Source organism: Amblyomma americanum, chromosome 3 (genome assembly GCF_052857255.1).
Source record: "Amblyomma americanum isolate KBUSLIRL-KWMA chromosome 3, ASM5285725v1, whole genome shotgun sequence".
NCBI lineage: Eukaryota > Metazoa > Arthropoda > Arachnida > Ixodida > Ixodidae > Amblyomma > Amblyomma americanum.
Genome location: NC_135499.1, coordinates 53,415,237 through 53,432,171, shown reverse-complemented (window position 1 = coordinate 53,432,171; position 16,935 = coordinate 53,415,237). Strand labels below are relative to the sequence as shown.

The 16,935-nt window shown below is 46.3% G+C and overlaps 1 protein-coding gene across 2 annotated transcripts in view; it reads left to right on the top strand.

Moving 5' to 3' along the window:
* Positions 1-12,825, top strand: part of LOC144124599 (uncharacterized) — a 135,031-nt gene extending 122,206 nt beyond the window's left edge. For both annotated transcript variants that reach the window (XM_077657383.1, XM_077657384.1), the window contains 2 exons: positions 4,868-5,033; positions 10,953-12,825. In XM_077657383.1, the coding sequence (XP_077513509.1) occupies positions 4,868-5,033; positions 10,953-11,431 (645 nt within the window). In that variant the 3' untranslated portion in view covers positions 11,432-12,825. The remainder of the gene's footprint in view (positions 1-4,867; positions 5,034-10,952) is intronic.
* The last annotated feature ends 4,110 nt before the right edge of the window (positions 12,826-16,935 follow it).

Below are 16,935 nucleotides of genomic sequence, written 5' to 3'. Positions count from 1 at the left end.
GTAAATTGCACCGAGTCCAAGATGACGTTTGATAATGTGCTGACACAGACTGTACGCACCAGCAGGACAGCTTTATTGCTGAGGTATAATACTGGCCTCGACCCTTCGAGCTTCGAAGGTTCGCATTCGAGCAGCAGTCAATTGCACTCGCTAAGCGGGCGACTCTCGTTGGTTGAATGGATAGGGTGATGAGGCCAACAGTAGAAAAAAATAATTAAAAATATGAACTCGCACGTGGTGTCCGCACACGCTGCAATGCAAGGGCATAATTTCACGTAATCTATTTCTCTATCAACAACACGCTTGGCACTTAACGACTGTGATTTTGCGTTTCAGAAATGCCAAATAGCAACAAATAGTGAGAAATAACAAGACCAGACAAGAGTGCAAGCTTTTTCTTTTTGCTTCGGGAAGCAAATTTTTCGGCACAGGGGTGTGGAATAAAGGAATCAGCAGGTGAATAAAATTCCCAGTTCAAAAATTTTGCGCACGTGTAACCGCGTTGTCATGGAGAGCAGGACCGCTCAATGTTTTTTTTTTGTTTAGGCGCTCCTTATTAACTGGCAATTAGCATGATGCAATGACTCAGCCGCGAATAATTTTAAACTGGAACATAATACTGATCAAGTGGGCCGCCGCGGTGGCTGAGTGGTTATATGGCGCTCGGCTGCTGACCCGAAAGACGCGGTTTCGATCTCGGGCGCGGTGGTCGAATTTCGGTGGAGGCGACATTTTGGAGGCCCGTGTACTGTGCGATGGCAGTGCACGTTAAAGAGCCCCAGGTGGTCTAAATTTCCGAAGCCCTTCCTCATAGCCGGAGTCGCTTTGGGGCGTTAAATCCACATAAATCTAAACCTAAATACTCATGTAGCGCACTCTATCCCGTTTTATGTTTTCATGCAGCTGTTCATCGCAGTTTTTACGTTCACTGGTTGGTTTATGAGGGTTTAAGGTCCCAACTCGACTCAGGCTATGAGAGACGCTGTAGTGAAGGGCTCCGGAAATTTCGGCCACCTGGGGTTCTTTAATGTGCACTGACATCGCACAGTTCAGAAGCGTGAATTGTTGGGCGAGTTGGTACATGTTCACCTGAAAAAAACCAGGGAGAAAACTGGCGACAGTCTGTGTGCGTCTTCCTCTGGTCTTGCGTGTTTTCTCGCTGTTTTTTTTTTCACGTGAACATCGCACAGTACACGGGCCTGTCGAATTTCGCCTCCATCGAAATTCGATCGCCGCGGCCGGGATCGAACCCGCGTCTTTCGGGCCAGCAGCCGAGCGCCGTAACCACTCAGCCACCGCGGCGGCTACGTTCACTGGAACGATTTCTTACACTTCCTGTTTTACATCCCTCGGGGGTGAAAAGAAAAACAGAAAAGTTTCTTTTTACGAAATTCTCAGCTTCGGGATGGTGCTGATGAAGTCATTTTTTCTGTGTCGCAAGTCAAGTCATGGTTATATGGTTGTAATGTACCACCCGAAGCGTAGGAGGGATTTCAATTTTACATCTTCATCAACGGCACTAGGACAGTATAGTCGGACACAAGGTAAACCTGTACTGAAGCTCCGCCCACATCCAGAACCGCTGCATAGAGTTTCCCCACGGCAGAAAAGTAGGCTGTCAGAACCTTTCTTCTTACTTAACAAGGAGCTAATCGCAAGAGAAAAAAAACTATAGGCTCTAAAATTTTGTTGTCTGACTTGTATAGTATAGTCGCACATAACTAATTAATTGAGACAATGTAGAACAGTGTTTCAGCTGCCTATTTGGAGCATCTGTTTGATACTGTCCTGTATTTCTATCTGCATTCATGTTACCTGTTGGCGTGTCACAATTTTGTTTTCTCCCTCGCGGCCTTTCGGAGGAGCAGTATTCTGTATTGAACATGTTTCGCTGTTTCTTTTTTTCGCTAAAGTATTTGATGCTCGTCATGCTGACCATATATTACCATACTCCGCGCTTATGTTTTGCGTGGTTCCCCTGCATGCCCATACCCAGCAATACTGGACAAAACCATTTTTGAGCGGGAAATCGTTTATTAACAGAATTTTTCATATAATCTAAGATTAGACTGTAACAATCAATATATCCGGAGATCACCGGATGGCAGTCCTGTATTATTTTTTTTCTCTTCACATTTTTGATATCGTCAAAACCGTTCCCCATTGGTTTTCTGAGGCAGTCTTAACTGTTCGTTGCGATCGCTGGAAAGACTTTAAAAGAAAGGTTTCGCTACATATGAGAAAAATAGACCATTACTTTCAATACTTCCATAACATTGTCTTACAAATTTCGAGTTTTCAAAATTTTTGCCCGAAAAAGCTGGAAAAAGCCCTGTGAGGCTTTGGGAGGCAAGGTGCTTGTACGTTCTGTTTGTACTTTGCGCATTAAAGTATTATTATTATTATTATTATTATTGTTATTATTATTAAAAATCTGATTTCTTTTCCTGTTGTCATTGGCCACCAGAGTAATACAGGACGCCGCGGATGGCCCAGTGTTACCAGCTGCGGTTTTTTAGATCTATCCTGCTATGGCCACGAACAAAGAATATTCCCATCACAGTTGTCAATGCCGATTTCAGCCCACTTAATTCAGGAAAGACCTCCATTAGAATGCGGCCGCCGCGGCTTGGAGCGAACCCACGACCTCAGGATCAACAACCGAGCTTCAAAACTACTCGGCCAAAGCGGTGGGTTCATCTGAGGGAAATCACAGCTGCACGCATTTTTTTTTTTTTATGGCGAGGCAACTTGTCCTGCATACTTTTTTGTAGCATTCTCCTGTTTCCACTTGGCGGATTCAGTTTCTTGTGTGTGATCTAAATGAAACGCTGTACGCATGAAGTGCTAGAAGGCATCAAGCAACTTTCTCCAGGAAGACTGACTTTGTCTGAAGCCCGAGGCGAAAGTCAGAAACCTCCAAACGCCGAGACGCTCAGTTTACAGGCAGGTCGCTCAGGAAGCAATTATCTCTTCGGTCGCTCACCTAAACGCCTTTTTTGCGCTTGTTTCTGTGTCGTTTTCAGTCATTTCTTTATTTTTTTTTCATGCTGTATGCATAAGCCGTAACTGCTTCGAAAGTTTGCCCTCCCGCCACAGTTCGTTCACCCACCGCCTTGCGTGCGTATCCGTTCGCTTGCAACTTCGGCTTCCTCTGACGCAACTGTCGCGAAGCGTTGGCGTCCAGCGCATTGCGAGCTTCGTGCTCTGCTTGGGCGGCACGCCCACCGAGGAGGCGTCGGATTTTTCTGCCGATTCGGCGTGCCGCTTGCGCTACTCGCGCCGGCCTCCGTCACATCTGCGTCCTGTTTTTGACGCCCTCGACGCTCCCGACTAGCTCGCGTCTGATCGCTCTATGCTCGAGCAGAATCGGCAGAAGCCGCCCTTCACTCAGGACATGGGCACTGCAGCAGTGTATACTACCGTTATTTCCGGCATACAATCCGGACACCGTAGTCTCCTGCGCTCAATTTCGTCGGAAAAAGTTTTTTCTAAGCTCCCGGTAAATTTTCCGCGCCCGGTAATTGTCTTCACTCAGGAATGATTTAGGGGTGGGCATGGGCTCAATTTCTTCAGAAAAATTTTTTTTCACTACATTGTCCTCAGCCGTTAAATGGTACGCACCCGGCAAATTGCACGCATTTGCTCACTGTCCACACCGAGCGATGATTTAAGGGAACTACTGGACGGCACATTTGCGAGTGAGAAATTTTACAGTGGGAAAACATGCTGAACCACTTTTTTGCAGTGAAAAAAGTCCAAGGATTACATGGTCCAAATGGGACCGCCCCACGAAGAGTTACTCATAAATTCGTTCCTTGATAACCGGGGTGGAGCATAGCATATATAGGGAGGATCTTCGGTGCTGCTTTTGAAATTTTGTAGCGATAGCGACATTACAGTAGCATTTCGAGCCTTCAGCGTGGCGGCGCCGCCACGCTGTCACGTGGTTGGCAACGTGGTGCGGAGCAACTGCCGGCGGCGCGGCGCCGTGACTGATCACGTGGTTCGTCACGTGGTTGGTCACGCGACCAAGTTCCACTCGGCCAGCTGTAGCTTTCGCATCACTCTAGACTTAACCAGAGCTAAACCACCGCCAATTTTTTGAGCTTATATGTGCAGAGGCCAAAGCGCCTGTTTAGAGCACGTTCTGGGCGCGTTTCGGGCTGAACACTCGATATCTCACGAGAATATTTGGTTAAAAGTGGTGTGGATGTAACAATGCGCAGTTAAGCTCATTGGATTTCATCGTCATTTTTGCCTTCCTGGTCCGGAACACATATTTCGACCGTTCTACGCATGTGCATTGCTCTCTGTACGGTTGACTTGTCGACTCGTAATCCGTGCTACATGCCGTGAGCATTTGTCAATAGGCCTTGGTTATGTTCTGATCACGAACCGATGCATTCAGCGCAGTTTGTCTTGGGTGAAATAGACAATTTTACTTTTCATGTGTCGCACCTAACGATAATTGTAGTCGCTTGAACGAAGATTAACGTCTATAAAAATGGTACGACGACACAAGTGCAGCAGCGCTTTGTGTTTACCTGTACTATTTGCGTGGCGGAAGCTCGTGAATAGACGAGAAGAACACGTGAGGAAACCCAGGACTGCGCTGTCCAACATTTCCTGACATGTTTTCATCTTATTCTCGAACTGAGGCCAAGCGAGTTATATGCACATCAGCTGAGATCAGACTGACCTTACTGTGCTGCTTATTCGTCCTACTCGGGTGTGCGCTGTTTCATATGAAGCACGAGCTACCAACAAGTCCCCGCTCGTGCTTATGTTCACTTAGAAACTGTCTTGCTTGTCTCGCATCACTTCCTTGGATGCGACGGCATGTGGTATTTCTCGACTGTTGCAGGCCTGGGACCGGCACAAGAAACGCCGATTTCACTGCAGCCCGCTGCAGGCCAAGCAACGGTTCCGGGCAGCGATGTCCAAGATGTGCCTGCATCGCCTCAAAACGTGGAGACTGCACTCTCCCAAGAAGGACTTCCAGTTTCGGAGATTCCCCAGTGAAGACCTCGGTATGCCCCCCTCATATTGCTGACGTTGATTGCAGGGGCAGCGAGCTGCATTAGACATATCTTATACCACTTCACTGTTCCGTGAGGCGCATGATACTGTATACAAACCCATACTAAATTAACAATGTTGATTTTATGGAGTAGCGTGGCACCAACGTTAACGAAATCTTGTATCCCGTAAAGGGGTGGTGAGGCCACATTTATACGTTCCTAGTATGCAGAGGCAGCATTTGGGGACACTCACGTGGGACCGAATGCAGAAGTCATTCTATCTATTGGAAGAGCATTTGAACTGATTGCGGGAGTATTCTTTTTCTTGAGCCTGTATGTATGCGTCTTTTTTTTTTGCGCGTCTATTTTTGTATCTTGGCAGAGCTATGTTCCCACCTGCAGTTACCTTCCATAGGGTTCGCAGTGTTTATAAATAAATAATAAATAAAAATAAAAACCTCGTATCGAGGACATTGGTGAAAATTTCAACAAAAGTTAGGCTACACATCTGCTTTTCTGCGGAAGAAGGTAAAGGTACGATACAAAAATTAGCAGAAATAAAAAACTACAAAGCAACACAGTCTCCTCTAGCGCCATTTATTTACTTAGAAACCTTCTTAAAAACTCCGTAACTGTGGAGAAAGCAGCCATCGCCTACAAATACGCTGACGTAATCGTCAGCGCCTCTTTAACTTTGCGTAACTTTGTGAGGGGCCAAGTTTCATCCACCACTTTCAAAATTCTGTTAGGATTTCAACCCGACACCAAAACTAGGGCAATAGATCTAATCTGTGTCCCCGCCCATTCGAAACATGCCTGGGAAAATCAGAGTTGTTCACTTCTAGACGTTAAGTCCTGTTAAGCAAAGAACTTCGCAGCACAAACATTGGCATGAGGAGCACAAGTTCATGCTCAGGTACAGAAGAAACATAGTTCAAGAGTGTACGTTGGAGGGCAAGTCGATCGTACGTTGTTAAGTAAACGTTGTCGGACAAGTCGGCCCATTCCAAGCAACCACAGATATCCACTGGACGGCCGACGGAGGTCCGTTTCGGATGTTCCGGACGTCCGCTGAACATCCGCAAACAGCCGGTAGACGTCCGTCGGCCGTCCGATGGGAGTCCGAAGGTATACGTTTGTCTCGCCGTCGGACGTCCGTTTGAGGATGTCCGTTGCCAGATCTTTCTCGGATATTTCCATATATGGTGCATGCATGCTTTTTTCGCTCCCGCGAGGCAAGAAAAGGAAAACAGTTTAATGTACAGCAGGCATACTAATTGCCGTTGATGAACATAATCAGAGGAGTGACTTATATTCGTAAAATATCTGACTTCAGGTATGACAAGCTTGGAAAGCCCGTCCATCTTCCCACCCACAGAATTTCTGAAAAGACAAAGCAACAAACATCAGTCTTGTCAAACTCGCGCTAAAATGCAGTAGCCTAAGGAAACATCAACCAATTAACAGAAGTGTTTACAGAGCACTCCTATTACAGATCAAGTCGTCAAGCAAGCATTTTAAATCATAATATATAGCCTTTAAATGAATGTAGAAAGAATAAGTACACTGGCATTAATATTTAGGTGTGTAGTATAACTTTTATATCATGCATGTTTTCTTACTGATACTGCTATCACTAGACAATGACACTGTTTTACCAGATAACACCAAAGAAGCTGAATGGCACTTCGTGTACTGAATGTGAACTGTTTCAAATCCAGTGTGACAGGAGTACAAATGCATTTATGTATTCAACAAATCTCGGAGCACAGCCAGTAGCAACGATGCTATCTTCACGTCGCCGCGGGAAAACAGATCACACAGGAAATAGTGAAATAGTACTCATTTTTCAACACATAAAAGATGATATGAAAAGTAGTAGATGAATGAAGTACAGAAAACTGTGAAACTGATTATGATGAAAAGATTTTGAGCAAAAAGTGCACCTAAATCAGATTATCTATAGCGATGGTAGAAAGTGAACTGACACAGTATATCACACATTTTGCGCGGCAAGATTGTAATGTTCGCGGCTAACAAAGAGGTCATCACCTCGTGCTTTCAACCCCACTCTTACGAACAAATGCTATATGATCCTGCTGCATTGCCCAAAAGTAATTTACAAGCAGTGTACTACTCACCTTCATAGGCAACCACCTATGGCATTCACACTAAGCCTTCTTTCAACCAAAGTCGGCGCAGTACGGCATTCCAGCGTTCCAGAAGAGCTTCAGGCACTTCCTGCGTCTTTCGAACTGCTCAAGTGCCACACCACTTTTGTCCGCAGACCAAACAAAACCACGCTTTGGTAATAACAAAGATCTAAAGAAGCACCACGCTACACAACAAAATGACAACGGCGCCGCAATGTTGACTGTTGGATTGGATTGGACTGACCGCGAACTGACATACATAATGACGATGACAGGAGTATTTGGCGGGAGTTTTGAATTTACGAATGCTTTCAATTGCAAGTTTAATGAGCAAAGTGGGAATGATGTCGCACAATTTCTATAATTTATAGAGGTATTATAAACTTAGAATTAGTAACTGAAATGCTTCAAAATTGTGCAACACCTGCTTCCACCCTTAAATTATTTTGGGTCACTGGCGGCCCTTGCACTACAGAAAGGACTGTGGAATCGGTCCAATTTACAAACGTATTCGCGTCAAACCCTGTAGCTGATGCAAGAATTTCATGGAAGCAGATATGCACTTTGAATTAATGTGATTTCGAGCCAACTTTCCCATAAAATTCACAAAATTTATTTCCGGGATAAGTCTTTCTCGATAAAAAGAATACAAAATATACATACACGAAAGGCACAATTTTTCTGTGCGAAAAATAAAAAACGTCCATACTCATGTCCTGGGAAAATACTCAGCCGTACATACCTCGGACGTACGCTTCGTCTCTCATGCGGATATACAAAACCGGGCACTGTTCGTACGTGCGATGAACGTGCGGATAAGTATGTCCGAAACCGGATTGTGTTCGTACGTCCGATGGACGTCCAATCTCGTCACAGGACGTTCGGATCTAGTTCGGACGTCCGACGGATATCTGTGTTTGCTTGGGATGTTTGTGTTGCGTAGTTCCTTGCTTAACGGTGTACGAGTGATTTGGCCCGGACAAGGTGCACTCTTGAACTACGTTAAGCCCTGTAATTTTTTTTTCAGCGACAAGGGTAATTACATGTGAGGCTGGTGAAGATGTGCATACGAAATGGTCACCAGCCATTCAAATGATGGAAAGCATAGGGGAGTGCAACATACTTTAGTGTAGTTTCGATTCGACAATAAGTTGCGTTATCTTTGAGATCATGCTACTTTATAACTACTTTAAAAGAAAATACTGAAGCAATTTTGTTGTCTGTTTTCAATGTTCAGGTTATATCCCCGAAATCTGGCTATTTGGAATAATATCTGGTTTCACGCATTTTGGCTATCTTTCAGTGCTACCAAGAACGCGTATAAAAAAAATGCCGTGGGCGTTTAGGCACGATGTAGACAAAAAGTGTTAAGTGTGCACGATACGCCCTTATTCCTCTTTTCTGGCTGCCGGTCGTGCACGCTGGGCGTACAAAGAAAACTAAGGCGTGTTGCTTAATTCATGGCAGGGTTTTTCAGCACCAAAAATTTGGGTTCGGGAAGAATTTTTGAAGTTAAGTCGCAGCGCAGCCCAATGTATCATACATCCACTTTACTCCATAGCAGTTCAACCGCAGCGTTAAATTATACTGATGTTTGCTGTTTTCTTTACCAGCCCACATCTTGAAAGACGTGGCTATGACACCTCTTCCCCCACCCCCAACTCATCTTTTCTGTACTTTATGGACTGTCAAATCCTCATTAATGTGAGCAAAAAGAAATCTTGACGCCATATGCAGTCGCTAGCACTTTGGTGTTTCGTGCACCCTCTTCAGTGCGGTACCGTATCATGGTGCAACCGGGTCGTGTGCTCCACTTGGGCGCTTTTTGTTCATAGCGTCCTAGAAAGCACTGGAACAGGCTGACACACCGGAGGAGACTGTGCGCTTGTATACATTTTGTGTAAGCGTCGGGCATGTGCCGCGCTTGGTGGGGTCGTGTAAACCGATGAAATCTCTTTTTATCAGCATGCCTGCGATGTCAGTTATTTGTGAAGACACTGCATCCATCGATAGTTTTTTTCCTGAATTTCTGCTGTCACTGCGAAAGATGTAACCTCAGCGAGAAAGGTGCATAGTTAAGGAGCCTTGATTTATGGCAGTTCTAGTAATTTTGCACAGAAATCGGGCGTCAATTTTTGATGAAGTTTGGCTTTGAGAAGTGTCGCTATTTGAGCCTGTGGGTGCATGTTTTGAGCACGGACAAGAAATGGCGGGAAAAAAAGCAGAACGGTGGAAGGAAGAAACACATGCAACCGTGTTTCTTAGACTTGTAGTCACTCAAGTGACTCAGTTGAGCAGCTGGTATGGTATATCAACATCTGGTTTATGAAGGATTGCTATTGGAGCCGCCGCGGTGGCTGAGTGGTTACGGCGCTCCGCTGCCGGCCCGAAAGACGCGGGTTCGATCCCGGCCGCGGCGGTCGAATTTCGATGGAGGCGAAATTCTACAGGCCCTTGTACTGTGCGATGTCAGTGCACGTTAAAGAACCCCAGGTGGTCGAAATTTCCGCAGCCCTTCACTATGGCGTCTCTCATAGCCTGAGTCGCTTTGGGACGTTAAACCCCCATAAACCAAACCAAACGATTGCTATTGGCTAGGCTTAGCTGTGAAACACTTAAGCATGCCTCCAATGCCTCCCCGCCCCTCCTCCAATTAAAAGAGTCGGCGAAATTTTGTTCAGTATTTGTGTCGCGATGAAAGAGATCGGCCGAATGTATTCGCATTTTTTTAACTTTGCAGCAACGTGGTCAGAAAATAATTAATACTTTTGATTTCTGATCATTTCAGTATTTTGGTAACTTGGATCTGTAAAGTGGAACCAGTAGCAATGCCGTAGTGCAAGCAGTGAAGACCATAGCGGGTGATTTAACAGAAAGTGCGCCAGCATTGCTAACCTGGGCATGAAGGTTGAATGGAACAACAGACTGTACTATGGTCAGTGTTATCGCGTCGAATTGTTATGTGTTGAACTGAATGCACGGTACCTTTCATCGCATAGCGACTACTAACTAACTTCAAAATATTCTTTTCGGAAAGAAAATTCACCCGCATTACTTCCTTGTATTAAGTATGGATAAACGCGGTTATCAAGTGGGCCTTGATTGGAATGTTTATTTGAGCTGCTAATGCACGCACTCAGCAGTTGGAAATGAGGAACAATAACGCTTTGAGGATGCTTATGATTTCGGTGGACAGCATGCCTCAAGAAAAAGCCCGAGTTTATTTTTAACGCACGAGATATTAGCGATACCCTAAAATAGGCTTACGGTCTGAAAGGCAAGGCTAGGTTTCATAAAATTCATGTTTTGCAAGATTTTGCGGTGCGACCTTGAAAATAAAACAGTAAATTGATTTAGAGATGCTCGAGGGATCCATATTGTATTTGCCGAAAGTAAACAGAATTGCTATAATTTCATTAAAAGAGCATGGTTCCTTTAAAAATGTATGAGATAGTTGCGCATTGCTCTTGGTACCATTGAGATTGGACCACACAAATGGAATGCCTCGATGATGCATGGCAGCTTAAGAAAGCAGATAGCCAACTAATTCTTAAAGCTGTACAGCCGTCATCGCAACATGCACATATCGCACTCAATGTAGCTGTTTGTGAGAATAAAGATGTCATTTCCACTTAGAGGACGATTAATTTAATAAAGGAAAATAACGTTACAGAAAGAAGTGCACGATCTGCGATTCAGTTGAGTTCTCTATCCATTGCAAAGCACTAAATGTGCGAGTGGCTCTAACCTGTCTTTTTGTGCTAAATTCCCACAGATTACCTCTTCAAACGTGGCAAGGGGAACAAAGTCGCTCCTCATTTGCGGAATTCCTCCGTGGGCAAGGACAAGGCATCTGTCTGCTCAACTCCCAAACAGTGTCCGTCGAATGCGGAACTCAGCTCGCGGAAGCTGCGGGATGCGTTCCTTTCCGATTGGTCTCAGTGTGACGCCCTCTGCTCCAACATGCCTCCCGATGAAATCTTCGGCTCGGCCGACAGCGATCTGCTGGTGCACTGCGAGTCCCAAGATGAGACTACACAGGATGACCTTATTCTCTCCGACCTTAGTGGCCACCTAGCGTTCGCGAACAATGGCATGCGTGACGAAGAGGAGGTTATTGAGTGTAAGTGCTCTGCGAAGGGCTCGGGCACTTCCCGGTGTTTATTTTGCATTGTCGTTGAGTACGCTGATCCGCCGGTTGAACCTGTGTTCAGGTTCGACTTACCTCTTCCCGCTGCTGTGTGCAAAACCTAGTCGTGCAACTTTTACTTTTTATCTCCGTGTTTTTGTCCTTCTGCTTTGTTTTTTTCTTTCATCCCTTCCTTTTTTCCTGTTATTTCTTTCTCTTCATTTTCTCTGTTTCCCTTTTTGTGTTCTTCTCCTCCCAACCTTCATTTATTCTTGCTGCTTCCTTTCTTTTTTTGTTAAGATCTCAGTCTTAGCACTCTTCATAGCTAAAGATGGAGACATGCGGGAATGAACATTCTCCTCGACGAGAGGCATGGAGACGGCTGGATGTTCTCACAGAAAAGAAAATAATGAAAAGACTTGCGTGAAGGCGCGTACGTAGGCAGCGTCTCGTGGTGCCAAATGCCAGCTTTGTGATTCATTCAGTCAGCAGGCTGCGGTGCACGAGCATGTTCGCCTTTCCAGCCAAAGGGTGTTGCTTCACGCCAGTGGCTGTGGAATCTCTGAGGCACGCTTGTGCCGTAGAAATTGGCTTTTCGCAACTCTGCGTTCCAGTTTTGCAGTACGGCAGCCGTGCTAAGTCTTACCAAGGTGCAAGCTTTAACTTCGTATGCTTGCATCCGGTGGGAGGCATCGGGTAGGCGGTGTTCTGTTCCGAGTATGTAGTAAAAGGTCTTGGTTTTGAAAGTTATGCGTAGCACAGAATCTGGTATCAGCACGAGTTCTGCACTTGCTGTCACTTCCTTAGGGTAGAAGCGTTGGAAACTGCGTTGTTCATACGCTCTGGCCCCACAGTCGCATACTTCAGCGGATTCCCTGTCAGCGGGGATTTTTGTTTCGGCCTAGCGCTTACGGCAGAAATGTTACGGAACAAGTCATTCTCAGTTCACCTAAATGTGTAATATATCGTTGCAGACTGTGCGGGTCCTACGAGTTTTACGTCGCTAGTTTGTGTGTAGCCTGGTTCATTTCCTAAATGTTTGTTGAACCGACTCACGCTTTCCGACTCAGTATGCTGCGTGAAACTGGTCTTCGTGGCGTTTTGTCGTGTCCGAGATGTTAAGACAGTGTCATTTCTGCGTTGTGCCTTATTGTTCTTTCTGCGCTTCCTTGTACCTGAAAAGTGCACAGGCTTTATCAGCATGTAGCTATGACAGTTGTGCTGCGCTTAGCTCCCGCAACATTTCTCTAAGCATATGTTGCTTAGCACAAGATGTGCCACAAATTAAACAATCCGTATCGCAGCAGTGTTACAGAAAAAAAAATGTTGGTGTTGCTGATGTTCGTTTATTTGCGCACAGTTTGAATTTCCAGTTCAGAGGAAAAACAAACGGCTCGCGCTATTCACTTGTAAAGCATGCTGTGTTGTTACAGGATGGCAGCTTGGTTGATCTGTTGAAGAATTGTGTTCTGTTGTAAAAAAAATATAAAAGTGAAGTATAATAAACAGTTTACAATAACCGTAGTGCCTCCCTCGCATATTTGTTCTTTATGTTGCTAAGTGGAACTGGCCGCTTAGAAAAACACCTTGAGCATATAATTAAGAGAACCATCTTTGTTTAACATTCCATTTTTCATGGTCCGCCATGCATCCAGGGCCCTTTTTCGGCTGTTAGCCTTGTGTGTGTCTCTGAAGTTGCACGGTTCATGAACGCCAGAACCACCTCGGCGGCAGCTTTTCAGTGCACTCGGAGGCACTTAATTTAGGCTGTAGCATGCACTGGGAGATTTAAATTAGGCTGTAGCGAGGACTTCGTCCTCGCTGCAGGATAAAAAAAAAAGACTGCTGACAGCGTGGAAATGCCGAGCAGACTCTTTATTCCTTATGAAACAAAAATGAATTCGAAAGGAGAGTTTGTGGCGACGAGATAGAGAGAGGGAGCAGAGCGACTAGACGTTTTGATGATGCCGCGCCGAGCAGGTGTGAGGCATCTCAAGTTATCGACGAGCGGCGCGGATGCGCGAGGCATCTCGTGTATACCACCCACGGCGGCGCCGGCGCGTCCAGTCGCCTCCTCTATTCTGCAAGGCCATCACAGGGGCAGGTCAGCCATGAGTTCCCGCTTCAGATCCTCCAGCGCCTTGCTGGTATCATTCTGATCTTTGCTGATGATTACCAGAACATTGGGACGCACAGGTCAACGTTAAGTTCTTAACAACGCATTTCAATAGAAAAACGCCCCCGGCAGTTCAACACTCAGCGCTGCGTTTGGCAGCGGCGCACAGGCAGTTTACTGGTTGCAGAATAAGCAAACAACCCTTACCTTTGACAGGAAAAGAATGCGTTGACCGCGTCTGTGATGCGCGCTACTGCTGGAGTGAAGCCTGGGCTGTCAGTGTTAGTTTATATGGCATGCTCCTCCCATCGATGGCGCCCCTTCTGCGCTCAGCTTTGTCCCATGTTGGTCATGCGTCACAGGGTGACCGGGAGGAGAACTAAAGGTGGCGATCGCGCCTTGTCTCTTCAGGCGACGGTCAGCACGTTTCCAGAAGTGGAACGGCATACGAATGCTTGGGTCGCGCCTCTGATGCATGCCGCTGCCGAAGCGACTCTCGAGGAGCGCCAACAACCACCAGCCACCTGATCCACCCTTCACAAGAGTTCCGTCCACTAGAAGCCTATTAGCAACCAGAAGACCATGAAAAAGCGACGGCGAAATAGAATTGAAAGACACAATGAGAAAGCCAGCTGCGCTCTATAAGCACCAGCCACATCCCCGCCCAACAATAGTTAGGGGGCTGCTCACACGCCTAATGCCACTCTCGACCTCTGTCCACAAGAAACACCGCTCGCACCCCTCGCACCTCTCCACCCTCCTTCAGCCTCCATAAAAACTATCGCTTGTGTGAAGCCTTAGGCTTAGAACAAAAGCATTCATTATGAAAAGTAAAAGCATCAAAGTAATCATCGAAAGTAAATCCAACTACTATCGCAGCTTTCTGTCATGATGTTTTTTGATCGTCCTATCAGTTTTTAATGCCACAGCGTTATTCCCGTTGGCAGAAAATCCGGCGTCGTCTGCGTAGGTGTAGTGAGCGAAAAATCCCCTAGGAGCAACCAGGGTGGGCCACATAGGTCGCGCAACATTGTGGCGTCATTACAACCTCCCCACCGGATTGTGAGCACACTGACCAGTGTGGCTGGTGGCAGTTGAGTTCATGATTGGCCGCGTTAGGTTGCTCGGTAAGAGCAGTCTGGGGCGCACAAGGCCCACCGGTGGCAGCACCTGCGATCGCAGAGCAGTGGCGAATCTCTTAACCGCTGCACCACTGCACCAATTGTAGTACGAGGACTCAGGGATCTATGAATGTAAAGTCAAGAACGGCCAATTCCGCATATATGGAAATTGACCCATTAGCTCTATAGCCTGTCAATTTTTTATTGAGTAGTGCATCTGTAGATAGATAGGTAAAGAGGAGGAGGGAAAGACAGGGATGTTAACCAGAAAGGGGTTCCGGTTGGCTACCCTGCACTGGGGAAGAGGGATTAGGGAGCTAAAAGGAGGAAGAGAGGAGGGGAAAAAGGTATAACACACACACATACGCACAACGCTGTCACAATTTGTCACTCAATCCAGTCGCTCTCAAGTAGGCAAAGAGGGCCTTGTATGCCTTGAGGGCAGCCGACTGCTGTGCCCACGGACCGAGGATCTTTTTCTCTGTTAATGGGCGAGGATCGAGGTGGTCCAGGGCACAACACAGTGTATGTCTTGCACTCGCAAATGCAGGGCACTCACAGAGAAGATGAGCGATGGTCTCCGGCATTTGCATCTGTAGGAATGCTAGAAAGATGTATGGAGTTGTAGAAAAAGGAACGCAGGGAGTTTCGCTAAGACAGATTCAAAGTTAGTCGACATATCTATTGTTCATTATCAACTTAGTCTCTTTCGAAGTTCCATCGCAAGCCCGCCTCCTTCAGGAATTGCTTGCGCACTGCAGTTGTCACTGCGCACATCGAAACAAGGTTTTCTTCTCCGCCGCGCAGAGTGCCGCAAGACGCAAAATGAGGCTAGGGGTGACGTCAGCACCGCGTTTCTTCTGCGCCTCCGGCGTGCACGACATGCTTGCGTGTGAACTTCAGAAGTGCTAATAGGTTCCTTCCGCATACTAACCATCGCGCTTAAATTTAACCGTATGGATCCTCGTGTGTAGATGTTGACTACAACGGATGGAGGACTGGTCTGCGCGGCCGAGAGGTCCGAACTGTGAATCGTTAGAGAGAAGAGATAGCAGAAATGGGCATCGGCGCTTAAGTTCTGCGTACACGTGGAAGGAACGCCATCACCACAGGTTGAGAGGCTGCGAGTCTTGGGCTTCTACCTGCTGACCAATGGCCGCGGAACCGATGCGCTGCAACTCCTCCAGAAGCAAATAATAAACCACGCATATGAGTAGATACGTCTCGAACCGCTGCAGTGGCACCTCAAAGAGAAAGTCACTACGCATTGTGTGGGCCCTGATAATCAGCTACATGTTATAGCTCGCTCCGTACCGCAATTTTAATTATACAGAGCTAAGACGGCACAACACCCTGGTACGCGCGACAATCAGTGCGGCGGCGGGACTCCTTCCACAGGTCTCCATGCAACGTCTTCACCAGCTAAGTGTTCACAACACCGTGGCGGATGAACTTAAGAAATCCCATCGGGCAGGGCAACTATTAAGGTTGAGCAATTATAAAGCTTAGCCAAGAAGACATTACGGGAGGCAAACAGACGCTCACACACTCACGCATATATTCGCGTCCTGTCTTCTTCGTGCAATATTAAATTGCTGAACCTATGAACCAACTACCGCAACATCATGGCGAGCTTTTCAGGCTTAGAAACACACGCGCAGGCAAAATCCTGCTTGAAAAACTGCGGCGCCCACGACAAACACCCGCTTCCCATCAGAACCGGTAGTCCTGTACCCTACGATCCGTGTGAAAATCCAGGTGGCTCCAATATGAAGGGGCATGCACTCCGAAAACAATACAGGAATGAGTATAGCCCAACTTGAGGTGCTCAAGTGATCATTTAGGAAACATCATTCGTCCTTTACACGGACGCCGCAGGTTATCCGGTGTTGGCGATTGCACTTCAATCCTACTCGCTGCCACCACTGTTGGAGACGGAGACCTTGGGTTGTGTTACTCCTCCATCACCTCAGACCGCGGCTCCGAAGGACGGGGTCGGACTACACTCTTAACCCGATTACCTTTACTACAGGCATACATTTGCAAAATTTGAATGCTTCTAATTTACAGGTTATGCCTAACCTTTATATATAATAACCTCTACAGTAGAGGTTACGGTTCTCTTCTGGGTCATACAGCAACTTTTAGTGGAGAGGTTAACTTGCAACCTCTAAGGGTGTAACCTTTATTGAAGGCATACATTTGAAAATTTTGCATACGTTTACTTAAAGGTATCTGAAAACTTTATTAATTAGATGTTTACGAATTATTCTTGCTGTAAACATTAAAAGTTTACCTTTACGATAAATACAGCACACCAGAGCATCATGAGGTTTTCATTTCACTGCGTATAATAAATATGATCAGGCCCCCGCGGGGGCATAGCGGCTAT